At 36.0% G+C, this 14,533-nt stretch overlaps 1 protein-coding gene across 14 annotated transcripts in view; it reads right to left on the reverse strand.

The window, feature by feature from the left end:
- Positions 1 to 14,533, reverse strand: part of COL25A1 (collagen type XXV alpha 1 chain) — a 523,210-nt gene that overhangs the window by 122,888 nt on the left and 385,789 nt on the right. For all 14 annotated transcript variants that reach the window (XM_037731778.1, XM_017509228.2, XM_037731776.1 and 11 more), the window contains exon 9: positions 12,633 to 12,668. In XM_037731778.1, coding sequence (XP_037587706.1) covers positions 12,633 to 12,668 — 36 coding nt within the window. The remainder of the gene's footprint in view (positions 1 to 12,632; positions 12,669 to 14,533) is intronic.

A 14,533-nucleotide genomic window follows, 5' to 3' on the forward strand; every position in this document is an offset into this window, starting at 1 on the left:
CACACTGCTGCCTGCGTGAGCTTCCTTAAAGGCTAATGAGTTCAAACCTTTCCCTTACTTAAATATCATTCAGTGGCTTTTCACAGCCTTTTATAAGGGTCTGGGCTTTGGCAGTAGTTGTAGTTTTCCACATAAGCCAGGTTTCCACATTTCTGCGCCTCTGTCTGTTCCCATAAGGGGCTTTCTTCTTCCTGGTCCTCTCCTGCACCCATTCCAAAATCAGAGCTCAGTGCCTTCGCCCTTGTGGTAGGTGCTCCTCTTTCATTCTCCAAAGCGCCCCTATGATGTTTTCATAGAATTTACCAACAATAATCATAATTGTCTTTATTAAAGGCAATAATCAAAAACCTCTTTATTCACTCTAAATTACCTTTATCTTGCACAGTAGCTGGCACATAGTAATTGCTCAGTGAATAATTTTAAGGTTAATTCATTTATTCATTCACATAATAGTTTTTGAGTGCCCACTGAGTGCTATTTTGTCTACAAAACAAGACAAAACAAAATGATCACTCAGTGAGCACTCAAAACAAAGTAAGACAAAAATGCATACCCCTAGACTTCGTATTCTAGTGAATGTAGTCAGACAGTAAACAAATGTAAAATTGTGTCAGGGCAAAGTGCTAAAGCAAAGAGGGAGATATGGATTGGGAGAAGTAGATGGAATAGTTTAAGCTGGGGAGAGATCATTTAGTGAAGCCCTCAGTGATAAAGAGGTCAGGAAGAGAGTGATGCATACAGAAGGTGGAAGAATATTCCAGGCAAGGGAAGAGCAAATGCAAAGAGCAAGAGTTGGGCACATGCTAAGCATGTTCAAAGAACACCCCAAGGAGGCTGTCAGTGAGTAGCAGGAGATGGGGATATAAATAGGGAAGAGAGATTGTATGTGTATGGCCTTGTAGGTACTTGCAAGCACAATGATGTTTACTTTGAGTAGGATAAAAATTACAGAAATGAACAAATGGATACATAAAGCAATTCAGGTTTTTTTTTTCCTTAAGCTTGAGACAATAGTGTCTCAAGATAGGAATGGCAGGATTTTTCACCCTTTTGTTCACCTGACTCATTCTAACATTGCTGGCCTATTCTAATAGCCTCCAGATTACCTCTAATTGCAAGCATGAGTGGAGAAATTTAGGTCATGACTTCCATATGAACATGGCAAAGCCAAAATCATCCAACTTACATGGTATCATTAACAATGAGAGTATTACATATGTGTATGTGGGCCTAAGGTCTCTAATGCATTTCAGAAAACAGTTATGCAAACAGTAGATAGAATTATCAACCCAAGTAAATCTTCAAAGCAGGCTGTTAAGAAAAGGATCACTCTGTGACCATTATGCATTGGCTGTGCGTTCTAGTTTGTGAACCAAAAAAAATAACACAGAAAGCCTTTCCTTGATAGATCATGGGATGGAAAAAAAAATAATGAATTTTTCTGACACTACCGATGTTAGCACAAATTTGATTGAGGTATTAATTACTTAAACAGGATGCTGAGTTCCTAAATGATGTGCTTTAGGATGCCTCTTGGGACATGTTTTAAGGCAAGTTCTGGTTGCCTGCTATTAGGAAATGATGTAGGGGGCGGACACAGTTCCTGTTCTGTCCCTGATGGCTAACAGTAAAATTTGAAGCTCTGAGAGCTGCTGGTCATTTCTTGACAGAAGAATATACAACTAGCTTCTGTAATAAAAAACTTAGGGAACAAAAAAGAGGTGGTCCATCTGTAAAGGGGAACATAAAAGCCCAAAACTATTAAACCATTTAAAATTATTTCCTTTTTAATAATTTTTCCATGATTTAATAAAAGTTAGGCAAAATGAAGAAAATACCTTTAAAAGTCTAGTTCCAAAGGGAAGAATGATAATACATATAATCTAACTATGGAGTCGTAAAACATTAGTACCAGACTTTCTCAAGGGTTTGGTACAACAGACTTTAATTACAATATTTTGAAAGATATTAACCTGGTGAAATGCATCAAGAGATCACAAAATACATAAACTTGGTTTATAAAGAGTAAGAGGAAATTTGTCTTACTTAAGAAGTAATCATTTAAGATGCATGTATATAAAATGCCATGTTCTGCTTGGATGTTTGATGTGGGAAGGTTAGGAAACATAAACTCTAGCCACAATTAATATGTATGTCTGGAGTGTAATTCAAGTGATGTTATACAAGATTTGGATTTCATAGCTTAAGTGTGTGGAAGTGCCAACTAGAAACTATGGGGAAATGTTTAGAATATAAGAGAGTGCACTGAAATATTTTCAGTGTAAAAGCCAGTGATTTAGTTTAAGTGGGTATGAAGGAACACAGCATAAACAAGAACAGAGCAAGACAGTGCTGAGAAGGGAGAGCCTCATCTCTTGTTTCAAGTCTTTCATAGATCCTGTCTTCAGTCACACTTCATCATTTATATTTTCCCAAGAAGTCTATATCCTTCTCCGATTAGTCTTCATGTGAAGTTCTTAATCATTCTTCAAGGCTCAGCGGTCATAACTCACTTCCTTTGTGAGCCTTCTCCAGCACACCCAGACAAAGCTTGTTTCTATCCTTTGTGTTTCTTTAGTGCATTTCAACTGGCTATATTTTAACATATTTACCTGTTTTAAAAATTCACTTGACTAGGTAGCAACTTCCTCGGGCCATATATTTCACATCATCAGGATTACTGCCTAGCACATAAATAATTATTGACTAAAGGGAAACAATGAATGAATGAATTTAAAAAGTATTAAATTCTGTTTACTGGCTTTCCACCATTATTTTAACATTCATACTATCATACCTCTATCACTGGAAAGAGTTCCCAGTTTTGAGACAGTTGTTCTGTTTAAGTATCTGAGATTTTTGTTCAGTAGTATCACTTCATAATTTCTATTATTTGAAAAAGTTCCTCTACAACCCAGAGCCTGTTAGTAAGATGGCATGTCATTATATTTATTTATGAGGATTTGATGAAAAAAAGTTCTACATGCAGTAATTATTTTTTAAAAGAGTAAATTCTTTCTGACTTTTCTATCTCATGTGCTGAATTTTTGAAGAAAATATTAAACCAGGATGATTCATTTATTGGTGTTTCTCATAATCATGAGGCTATGACCTCTTTAAGGGAGGTCTCTTAAAGTTCAGGAAATTAAAGAAGTAATACATTTTTCTCACTACTTGACAAAACCAGAACCCAAGACTAAATATTGAGCTTTAAATACCACAGATTAAAGATAAATCTAGGTATATAAAAAGCTTATTTTTTATCAGATTCTAAAACAGAGACTCTATATTACCTCTTGCCAGATATCCACACATTAAAATTAGCTCATTCCATCTCTTCTAAAAATTTAATAAATTGTTTCTTATTGCTAAACCTAAGATGTAAATGATCCAAAAAGAAAGAAAAATTAACAGGCTTCTCTGCCCTCTGTGATTAAACATACTTCCCTCGAGTACTATAAAGGAAACAAATTTACGGTTCGCAAAGGCCTATCACCCTACACTACACTCAGTAAAAAATATTTCCAATAAGCAATGTAAGTGCTTTTCCTATTTTAAATCAACAATACTGAGAAACACTGGCGGCTAGAATTTAAATAACTCATGACCCACAGAAAAAGGTCTTAAATTTAAGATTACAATATGTAGCATATCCTATTCAGATCTGTTTTCTACCTAGATGGATCGGCGCTATTAATAATAGAACTTCCTATATAATAATGGAAATATTTTGTAGTTAATAATAGACCAATGGATAGTTAATAACTGACCAATGGATAGCCACTAATCACATAAGGCTAATGAGCATTTGAAATATGACTATTACAATGTTTAGACACTGAATTTTTAATTTTATTAATTTTATTTTATTTTATTTTTGCAACAGGGACTTACTTTATCACCCAGTCTGGAGTGCAGTGGCGTGATCTTGACTCCCTGCAACCTCTGCCTCCACCTTCCAGACTCAAGCGATCCTCCTGTCTCATCCCCGCAAGTAACTGGGTCTATCTACAGGCATGAGCCACCACACCTGACTACTTTTTGTTTGTTTCTTTTGTAGAGATGGGTTCTCACCATGTTGCCCAGACTGGTCTTAAACTCCTGAGCTCAAGTGATCCCCCCGCCTGGGCCTCCCAAAGTGATAGAATCACAGGCATGAGCCACTCAGCCTGGCCAACTTTAAATTAAATTTAAATAGCCATATGTAGGTAATGGGGACTGCATGGGACAGTGCAGTTCTAGACAACAGAACACATAAGACAGAAATCAAGTGAATTGGATTCTAGTCTGGTCCTGCCATTAACTATTTTGTAACCTTGGCCAAGTTACTTTTTCACTTTGATACTGTTTCTTTATCTGTGAAACGCTAAGCTAAATGATTTCTAAGATTTCTACTAAACTTTTTATATCCTACTTAATAAATAGCCATATGGTATGATTAGAATTTTTTTTTCTTTTTAGCTAAGATTACAGGCACCTACCACCATGCCCAGCTAATTTTTTTATTTTTAGTAGAGATGGGGTTTTACCATGTTGGCCAGGCTGCTCTCAAACTTCTGATCTCAGGTAATCCACCATCTCGGCCTCCCAAAGTGTGGGATTGCCGGTGTAATCACCGTGAGCCACCCAGCTGGTGTGACTGGAAATTGATACAACTGCTTTTCCATTGTCCTCATGAAAATCATCCTTTTTGTTATAACATGTATATTTGTAAGCACATATGTATTCTAAATAATCTATAATACATATACAACTATAAAAAGATGCAGGCTGGGCATGGTGACTCCTACCTATAATCTCAGAACTTTGGGAGGCCCAGGCAAGAGGATTGTTTGAAGCCTGGGCAATATGACAAGACTCCATCTACATAAAAAATAAAAATTTTAAAAATCCAGGTGTGGTGGTGCATGCCTGAGTCCTAGCAACTTGGGAGGCTGAGGCAGGAGGATTCCTTGAACCCAGGAGTTTGAGGCTGCAGTGAGCTGTGATCATGCCACTGTACTGCAACCCACATGACAGAGCAAGACCCTGTCTCTAAAACAAAAAAAGAAGAAGAGCAATTTTGTGTAATTTTGTTGGATTTGTCCTACCCCATCCTACCCTTGGGGAGTAATGACATGACATCAATTGGGAGAAAAATATAAAGCTGATTTCTTTGTATAAGGGCCTGATTTATCAATTGATTAATTCATATCATTCAATCACTCTGTGTATTAAACACACTAAGTACCAACAACTATTATATGATGTGATAAATGCTGTGGAGGAGGGGAGAAGACAGCTTCTAACTTAGCTTGGGGGAGTGTGCAAGTGTACGCATGTGTGAGATTTTTCTCAAAGGAGGTGATTAAGCAGAAGGCCATTTCTTTTTTAAGGCTCCACTCAGACACAGGGATCCTGTACTTCCCTTAGATCTGGCAAGAAGGTTTTTGCCTTGGGGCCCATACCGTAAAGGGCTCTTTTCTGGTTGTACTTCCCAGGGGGTTAGGAATCCGTGAGTCTAAGAAATCATGCTCATCTGTACACACACCTTCCACCCTCAGCCCTCCCACCCTCCAGCCACCTGACCTTCAGGTACTAAGGACTCCAGAATTCTCTGCCTCAATGACTTGAGCTCACTTCAAAGACTGTGTGTTGTCCCTTCCCAGGCCTGTTTTTCTGAAGGTGAACCATATCACTCATGTGCATAACAAATTGGAAGAGAAAGCAAAGAGATGGGTATTTTGAGGGGTGCAGATGAAATTTGGTCCTATGAGCATCCACGAACCTGATTCTTATAAATTTAGAGCTTGAGTCTTATAGAGCTGAAGAACAGAGGAAAGTGTGGGAAAGAGGGGAAGCAGGCCAAGGGCTAGGGCTAGTTACAGCTCTCCTCATGTCACCACACTGTGGCTTTGAACTCCAAGGAGTGCAAGAATTCTGGATTTGAACTTTCCAAGTCATCATGAGAATATGTCTGTAAAGGTTAGAGGATATTTTACTGAACAGTTTTATTAAGTTGGTTTATAACTTAAATATTTAGACATTTTGTATAAAGACTCCCATTTTTCCTCTTGCCCTAAAATTTGAACATTTGCCCTAAATCTGCAAATGTAAAGCACATTCAAACAGGCTTTATTTTAAAAAGTTTCTTCTTTATCTAATGATAAAATATAAGAATTTGATGAGATCAATTATAACAATATTCTCAAACAAGAGTCACATATTTTGCTTCAGTAGAGCTATAATAAGCTGGATTCTAAAGTTAGAAGAAGTGACAACTAGAGAAGCTGATTATGGTTTTGGAGAAAGAGACAATTTTTAAGACTTTCTTCTATTAAAAGCTTAGCATATGACTGTCCATTGATTTTCTGTTTTATAGAACGTATATAATAGATGCGTATAATATGCATCTGGGCATTCATAATGGAAACAGAGCAGAATGACGGGACTTTAGAGTCAGAAGGGAACTCATGCTGTTTGGTTTCACCATTCTTTACAGATGAGGCATCTAAGGCTTAGATACCTTGATTTGTCCAAATGACAGAGCTTATTAGACTCTTAACTAGAACCACTGTAAAGATAGTTAATAATAGAGCTGATTCATAGCCTAGAGGTCATTAAGGAAAACAAAATGAAGTAATGAGAGAGGAATACAGACAGCATCATCTACCCAGCTGTTGAGACTGTCTTTCTTTTACATAATCATGCTTCTAAATCATTGTTGAAAATGGTCCCCAAGTTGACGTTTTGTTTCTAGGAGACAGAACCAGCTTCAAAGGAAAGTCAAATGTTCCTTCCTATTACTTCACTAAGTGACCTTTAGACACCTCTAGAGAAGTCTGTGCACACAGGTATCAACACAGAGCCGGTCTTCCCCAGGCTGAGGAGACATAGCTCCACTGTGTTGATGCTATGACAGGACTCCCTGGAAGGGGTGGTGGGGCAGCACCAGAAATAGAAGGCATCACTTGTCTACTTTCTCTGGTCCATTTGAAAAACAGCACTATAGGCTCTGGGCAAAAGCACCAAGGAGGTGGGAAGAGCCCTGCAGGTGTGCCATTTATATGTACTTCATGGACAATCAGATCAAGGGAGGCTGATAAAGCATTGGAATGGTTGTGAAGGCATCTCAGCAGGCAGTGTGCGCAACTGAAGGACATGCAGTTTTACTAAACAAGATTTTGTTGTCAAAATCTAGTCTAATAAATACAATAAGATAATTTCAGTCATTTTTGTTATTTGTGATTTGAAGGTTTGGGGGTTTTGCTTTCTCTGCCAGATCCAAATCAGGAAGTCTGCTGTTGACTCCAGTGTCTGCCATCTGCTGATCAAGATAGCAAGCAGATCAAAGCACAATGAAGGAATACCATGAGTTTTATCAAATCTGTGGGATAGCAATGCATTATAAATTGAACATATTTAAAGTAAACCTTCACATACTGGTTCCTTCAATTTTATTTTAAATGCAACAGAAACATTTTCATGCTTATGTTATTGACTAATATTTTTAAAAAACATTATATTCACTTGATCTAAATGTATTAAATGTGTTTGCAGGTAAAATGAAAATCAACTAAAAATATCTGTAAACTGTTTGGACAGATGTCCAAATTTCACTTTAAGACACTACAACAGGAAATGTTTCTGAGGTTTTTTTTGAGACGGAGTTTTGCTCTTGTTACCCAGGCTGGAGTGCAATGGCGTGATCTCGGCTCACCGCCATGCCCAGCTAATTTTTTGTAGCTTTAGTACAGACGGGGTTTCACCATGTTGACCAGGATGGTCTCGATCACCCGCCTCGGCCTCCCACAGTGCTGGGATTACAGGCTTGAGCCACCGCGCCCGGCCTCTGAGTTTTAACTCTCAGATACAACCAGGACCCAATGAGGAACATTTTAAGTATTCTTATCATTCAGTACAAGATAAATGAATATGCTATGGAGCTTATTTATATGTAGGGGAGGGGAAGAAAGGAATAAAGAACTTCAGAACAGGAAATTGGTCTCTGAAACTTTGGATATAGACAACTTGGAACAAAAAATAGTATACATGTAACTGGAGCTAGTTTGTGTGTGTGTGTATTTTTTTTTTTTTTTGGAGACAGAGTCTTGCTTTGTTGCCCAGGCTGGAGTGCAGTGGTGCAATCTCAGCTCACTGCAACCTCTGCCTCCCGGGCTCAAGCGATTCTCCTGCCTCAGCTTCCTGAGTAGCTGGGATTACAGGCACATACCACCACACCCAGCTAATTTTTGTGTTTTTAGTAGAGACGGGGTTTCACCATGTTGGCCAAGCTGGTCTCAAACTCCTGACCTTGTGATCTACCCACCTCGCCCTCCCAAAGTGCTGAGATTACAGGTGTGAGCCACCATACCCAGCCACTATTTGGCATATTTTTTAAAATACCATCTATCTTTTACGCTTTTGAAAATTTCTGCATTTGTCAAAGAAAGAAACAGAATATCAAAAGGAAACATACCTATTAAAATACTATTTTAACAACCATTTGAATTTCTGAAGAACTGAAAGATAAAGATCATTTGTACTAGGATTCAGAAAGTGATCACTTCCAATTATGTTCATTCCTTTATTTCATTCTTTGGTCTACTTTTATAAGATGCAGCAGTTCTTATTTAGGTAGAGGCAAATTTATTTAAGTGCAAGAACTGCCTTTCAAAAGGTCATTCTGAACATCTCTGAAAACCCAAAGGTCATGTTTACAGAATAGATGCATGGCAGGGTTAAATAAATGTGGAACTGTGTGAGCTGCAGGTTTTCTTTTTCATTCTATCATAGATGCTGTTAATCTTCAGATGGTTACTTCTGCAATATAAACTATATATCTTAGATTATGAAAACTAATTCCCTACCTGATACACTCATAAACACTTTTGCAAGAGCTAATTTTAGATTGTTTCTAGCTTCTTCATTTCATCATCAGAGACATTTTAAATTTATAACAATTCTCTAGTGCCTCTTAAGACCCTTATGTAAGCAAGCACTCCTCCATGACACAAGCCAACAAGTGGAGTAGGGTTTACATAATGTGAAAGAAATGAGAGCAGTGGTATTTATTATGTTTTGTTTGTCTTAATAAGTGGGTAACAAGGGGAATGTTATGAAAAATTGATAATGGAAGATGATATGATATACAGGAGAAGAAGGCTAAAACAACAACAAATAGGACAAAAGCAATACATTACACTCTTCATTGCAGTATTTGACATGTTGTAATTTAATTGGTAGCTACTATTCAACTGTTCTTAGTTCTTACATTTCTTAGAGCAGCCTTTCTGTATGCCAAGTTATGTCATCAGACATTTGTTTTAATAGTAATACTTCTCATTTATGGAACTCTTTGTGGTTCATAAAATATTCCATATTATCATTTCACTTGCTTCTCACCATAACCCAGTGAGAGAAGTAGAACAGGAATTATTACCTACATTTTATAGATCAGTAAAAAGGATCACAGACTACAGTTATACACCACTAAGTAGTTCTAAAACCAGAACTACTGATACAATATACTTTTCTCCCTACCAGATTTCAAGTTCATGGACACACACACACACACACACACACACACACACACAATGTGTGAAAGAAAATTTCTAAGTTTCTAAGAAAAATTTCCTCCTCATTAAAATTGCAGTTATATTTCTAGCATCCTCTTCTCTCTTTGATATGAGTTAAAATATATAGGTGCTATTCAAGTTAACAAATCATGATTTCTTTTTAAAAAGATAGATTTTTAGATTGGAGAAATATTTCATGTTAAGGAAACATAAAATATAGATATTCAGTTAGCTGAATTAGGGGATTATACTGATTTATAGAAAGATTCTGAATAGGATTTCTTTAAACAGCAAAATTCCCTGGCACATTCAAAATATGTTGATATAAGAAAATCTGATTTAGACAAAACTCTGCAGGAATACATCTGTTATATAAATCCACACTCACCTGTAACTTACTCTAGAGAGAACAACTGAGTGATAATCATAACAACATAGTCATATAGTTCTTCATTATATGTTTTAAAGTGCTTTCCCCTAATTTATTGCATTGTCTTTGGCAACCTTTTAAGGCAGTCAGAGAGGGTATTGTTATCCTTTCTTCACAGATGAGAAATTGAGAGGTTAAGTGACTTGCCCAAGGTCAGACAGACATTCATTCATTTACTGCTATCAGAATGATGTAGTTTTAATGGGGTAGTCAAGGAAATATGGTTCTTCCTCTTATTTTTTTAAACAAGCTGTGAAAGTCATTAAAACAGAGGTTGATGATCTCACAAATATAATGTTGAATGAAAGATGCCAGACACAAAAGTGTACATACAGTAGGATTTGATTACCATAAAATTCAAATATAGGCAAAACTAATGTATAGTGACAGAAGTCAGGACGATGGTTACCTCTGGGATGGTAATGGGGGTAAAGGAGGGTTTAGGATAATGTCCTCGTTCTTGATCTGATTTTTACATAGTTATGTTCACTTGGTGAAAATTCACTGGGATATACACTATAATTTGTCTACCTTTCTTTATATACATTAAAGAAGTTTCCTCTTTGAAAAGAATCTTACATCTGTAAAAACAGTAATTTTAAAATACCACTTAGATCATTTAATATCCATATCCTTGAAACATTTGTGATTTCCATTAGGTTTCTTAAATGCATTTAAAAAATAAGAACATGAACTAAATCTTAAGAATTTAAAGAGTGAAGAAAAGTTTGTAGAAAAAGAAATCCAGTATTATTTCACCTGAGAAAGTTTTGATATGAAATGGGAATTGGAGCACACTAAGATAATAATGCAGGTGATTTAGGATCAGGTCAAACATTTGTATTCAACTTTGTCAAACTGGGAATGGTAAGAAAATGAGATTATATTGTTAGTCACAGAATATATCTTAGAAAGCATATGTAAATTCAAGGAAGATAAGAATTTTTAAAATATATATCTATTTAATTTTTGAACACTATATATTAGGATGCTGTGTTGGGCATCAGAGAAAAAAGCCAAGGCCAGCAATAAAAATCTGAGTAATCTGTGCACACCTGGGGACAAACAAAGCCTCCTGAGAAGCCCACGTATCTTTCAGTATAAGAATATACGGGACGAATGTGTTTTCACCATTTTCCAGGAAAAAAATTACATATACCTTCAATTGCTTAAAGTAATTGCAAAATTCATATTGTCACTCTCCCAGAATTCTTTGTACTCTGTAACTCCATACCACTGAGAACTAACGCTACACTTCTATGCAGTTACTACTGATGACAAAGGTTTTGTTTAAGTTTTACATATGGTCTTTTTCCTGTTTCTTCCACTTTTTTCCTTTTTCAAAAAATCCATTATAGTACCAAAAAATTATCTGTATCAAATGTGTATTTTGATATTACAGGTTAGGAACAGAGAATTTCCAGGCAGTGGGTGATATCTGGACCCAGGGTGCTTTCATTTCACCAGGGATCCTGCAAAGGCAGCTCCACCGACAGCTGACTCCCTGGGAGAGCTGCTGAATGCATCTCAAGCCCAAGGAAGACTTATTTCTTCCTGACCCTATGCATTAGTTTCACTAGGACCTGTTTTTTAAATATATATATATTTATTTAGAATATGTGTGTGTGTGTGTGTACATATGTGTGTGTGTATGTGTGTGTGTGTGTGTATGTATATATACACTTAGAGACAGGGTCTCACCATGTTACCCAGGCTAGTCTCAAACTCCTGGGCTCAAGTGATCCTCCCACCCTGGCCTCAAAATGCAAAGATGACAGGTATGAGTCCCCATGCCTGGTCTAAATTCTATACTTTGAAAATCTGCATGCTGCATGCCAAACATTTTGCAGGATGGACAGTGTCAAGCTCACTGTGGTTACCTGCCAGCTTTCTGGCAATCTCTGGGCCCACTCCTTCAGTATCCAGGATGAGTGTGAGCCATCCTCAGGCATTTAGGTTATTAGAGAGTTACCCTGTGATTCCCAGTACTGTTCATATCATAACATAGATTAGAGCGGCAGCTCACGAGAGAGAGGGAAGGGGACAGGAAGAGGTAGGTTGAAGGAATTCTACTCTTTCCGACTCATCAACCTGACCAAACATCTTTTCTACCAGCAAAAGATAAACAAATCATGGGGAATTGGGACCTGTGTGTCTATGAGTAAGTCCATGTGGAATCATTTCGGGACCATTTTTTTTTTTTTTTTTAATGACAGAAAACCAAAAGACACAACTATTTTACAACAGTGAAATAACTCTTTGAATCATTTTGCAAAGTTTGCTGTGCTAATTTAGTCAGACCTGATCCCTTTGAAAATGGAATTTCTATTACTATTTAAGCTAATAGGCATGCCCCTAAATTTAATCTCTTACAGCAGAGTCATTAACTAAATCATCTCCTTTGACCTCCAGGGTCTCTGTTGCTTCCCACACCTGGACTCTCTTTCTTTTTCTCCTGCATCACCAATGTAAATATGTAGTCTCATGACACTTAGCATGTAGTAGATAGGCTGTGTTACTTTTAACTTTTACTAATTTTCTTTATTATAGTCTGTCATATCACAGATACATCTGTCACACATAATCTTGACCATAGTTTTAAATAACCTGGCTTAGTATAGAAAAAGCTAAATTGAGATACTTGCCATCAAGCCTTGTTCTCCTGGTTTTCCTGGTTCACCCTTAAAAAAGAATAGTGATAATTTTAGTAATGCTGTAAGCATTTTTTAAAAAACCCTTAATCATTTTTTTTTCTTTTTCCCTATACCCATTGGGGCATGTAAATATCAAGTATATTCATTCAGGTTAAATAGAGGAATGTAGCACATTAAAAGAGAGCTGATTTCCCTTCTTCAAACAAACTTCACAAATTTAGGGTTTAATAAAATTAGTCTAGATTATCATGTCTTCTTTAGGATGACACAAAGATAATGACATGGTGTCTTCTTTAGGAAAACTCAGAACTTTCATACATAGGACAGAAAGATAACTGCTCTTAGTACCAGAGTTAAACAATAAAATGAGCAGAGACTGATTTTAAATTTTGGTCTTCCTGGATTAGTAATGGCTGAAGCAACATGTTTGATTAAATTTGATAGAAAAAATTGTACTATATCATGACATTACTATCATTTCCTTATATTCAAATGGATTTAGAATTATCATGTTTTATTGTCATGATGATAGTCATTGGCTAAAAATATTTTTTGTCTTAAGCCTATAAATGTAGATATCGCTGGTCTTTCAAAATAAGTATTTCACAGTTTATTTTTATAGTCTTTTTCTAGCAAGGCATGATGACATGCCTGTAATCTCAGCTATTTGGGAGGCCAAGGCAGGGGAATTTCTTGAGCTCAGGACTTCCAGGCTATAGTGTGCTATGATGGCACCTGTGAATAGCCACCATGCTACAGCTTGGGCAACATAGCAAAGACCTCATTGCACACACAAAAAACTTTTTCTAGCAGTCATCATAGTATATATAAATAAACTCTGAGACCATATACAGTTCAAGTTATGTGTTTGAAAATTTTGAAACAAGTTAATTTGTCCTATGTATAGAAAGCTCCATTTCTTACTTACATGAATTCACTATGTTCATTTAAATAATGATATAATTTTGGATTCTGTGATTTGTTATAACTTACCTTTAATTTTGTTTTTATAAAGGTAATTTCTATCTTGAATTTGAGTATAGTACATAATGCTCAATGATCTGACTAATGTTTTACCATCAAAATGGTTTTAACTACTTTTTGAGAGACACTCATTGCATCTCTGTTGGCAACCAGCAATCAATGGGAGAACTTTAAATATCCCTAAAGCTGTAGCTGTCTCTGCCTTTTGGAATATCATTATGAGAAAAAGTGAGGCATTAGAAGACAGTGATAGAATTCAACAATTGTCTTTGAAGGTTGAGTGAAAGCAGTCCTAACAACTAGCAAATCATATGTTGAAAGACCATTCCTCATTTTATATCAGTGAATTCACAGCAGCTTTTAGAAAGGGATATGGGCTTATGAGGCTGTCTCAGAAGTTCTAAAGTATGTTATATTCTTATAAAAAGTCATACTTTTTAAAAAATTCATAAACATATGCATATAAAAATGAAAGAAAATATACCAAAACATTAATGACTATTGTAAATTTTTATTTTTTCTTTTTGGTCTTATTTTCAAAATTTTCTGCTTTGGGGATAAATATTTTCATTATTATTATGTACTACAAAAAACAAAGAAAATAATTCATTAAATAAATATATTGAAAAATAATTTAATTTAGTAATAAGCCTTAATTTCTAGTCCTAAAGTCATAAAATAAATCTAAAACTTTTGACCTTTTCCATATATTTCTTTAAATTGCTGGATTGCCTCTATGAAACCAAACTATTTATCTTCTGCCTTTTACCACTATATCATTGACACTTGACCAAACTTAGTAGCCAAATATTGAGATTGCTTTTAAATCATTTCTATGAATAAGCCTTACATACAAAAGACAAATGACATTTAAACCACACCCACTGGTGTTTTAATCATTCATTTTA

Source organism: Cebus imitator, unplaced genomic scaffold (assembly GCF_001604975.1).
Source record: "Cebus imitator isolate Cc_AM_T3 unplaced genomic scaffold, Cebus_imitator-1.0 Scaffold17, whole genome shotgun sequence".
In the NCBI taxonomy this organism is placed as follows: Eukaryota; Metazoa; Chordata; class Mammalia; order Primates; family Cebidae; genus Cebus; species Cebus imitator.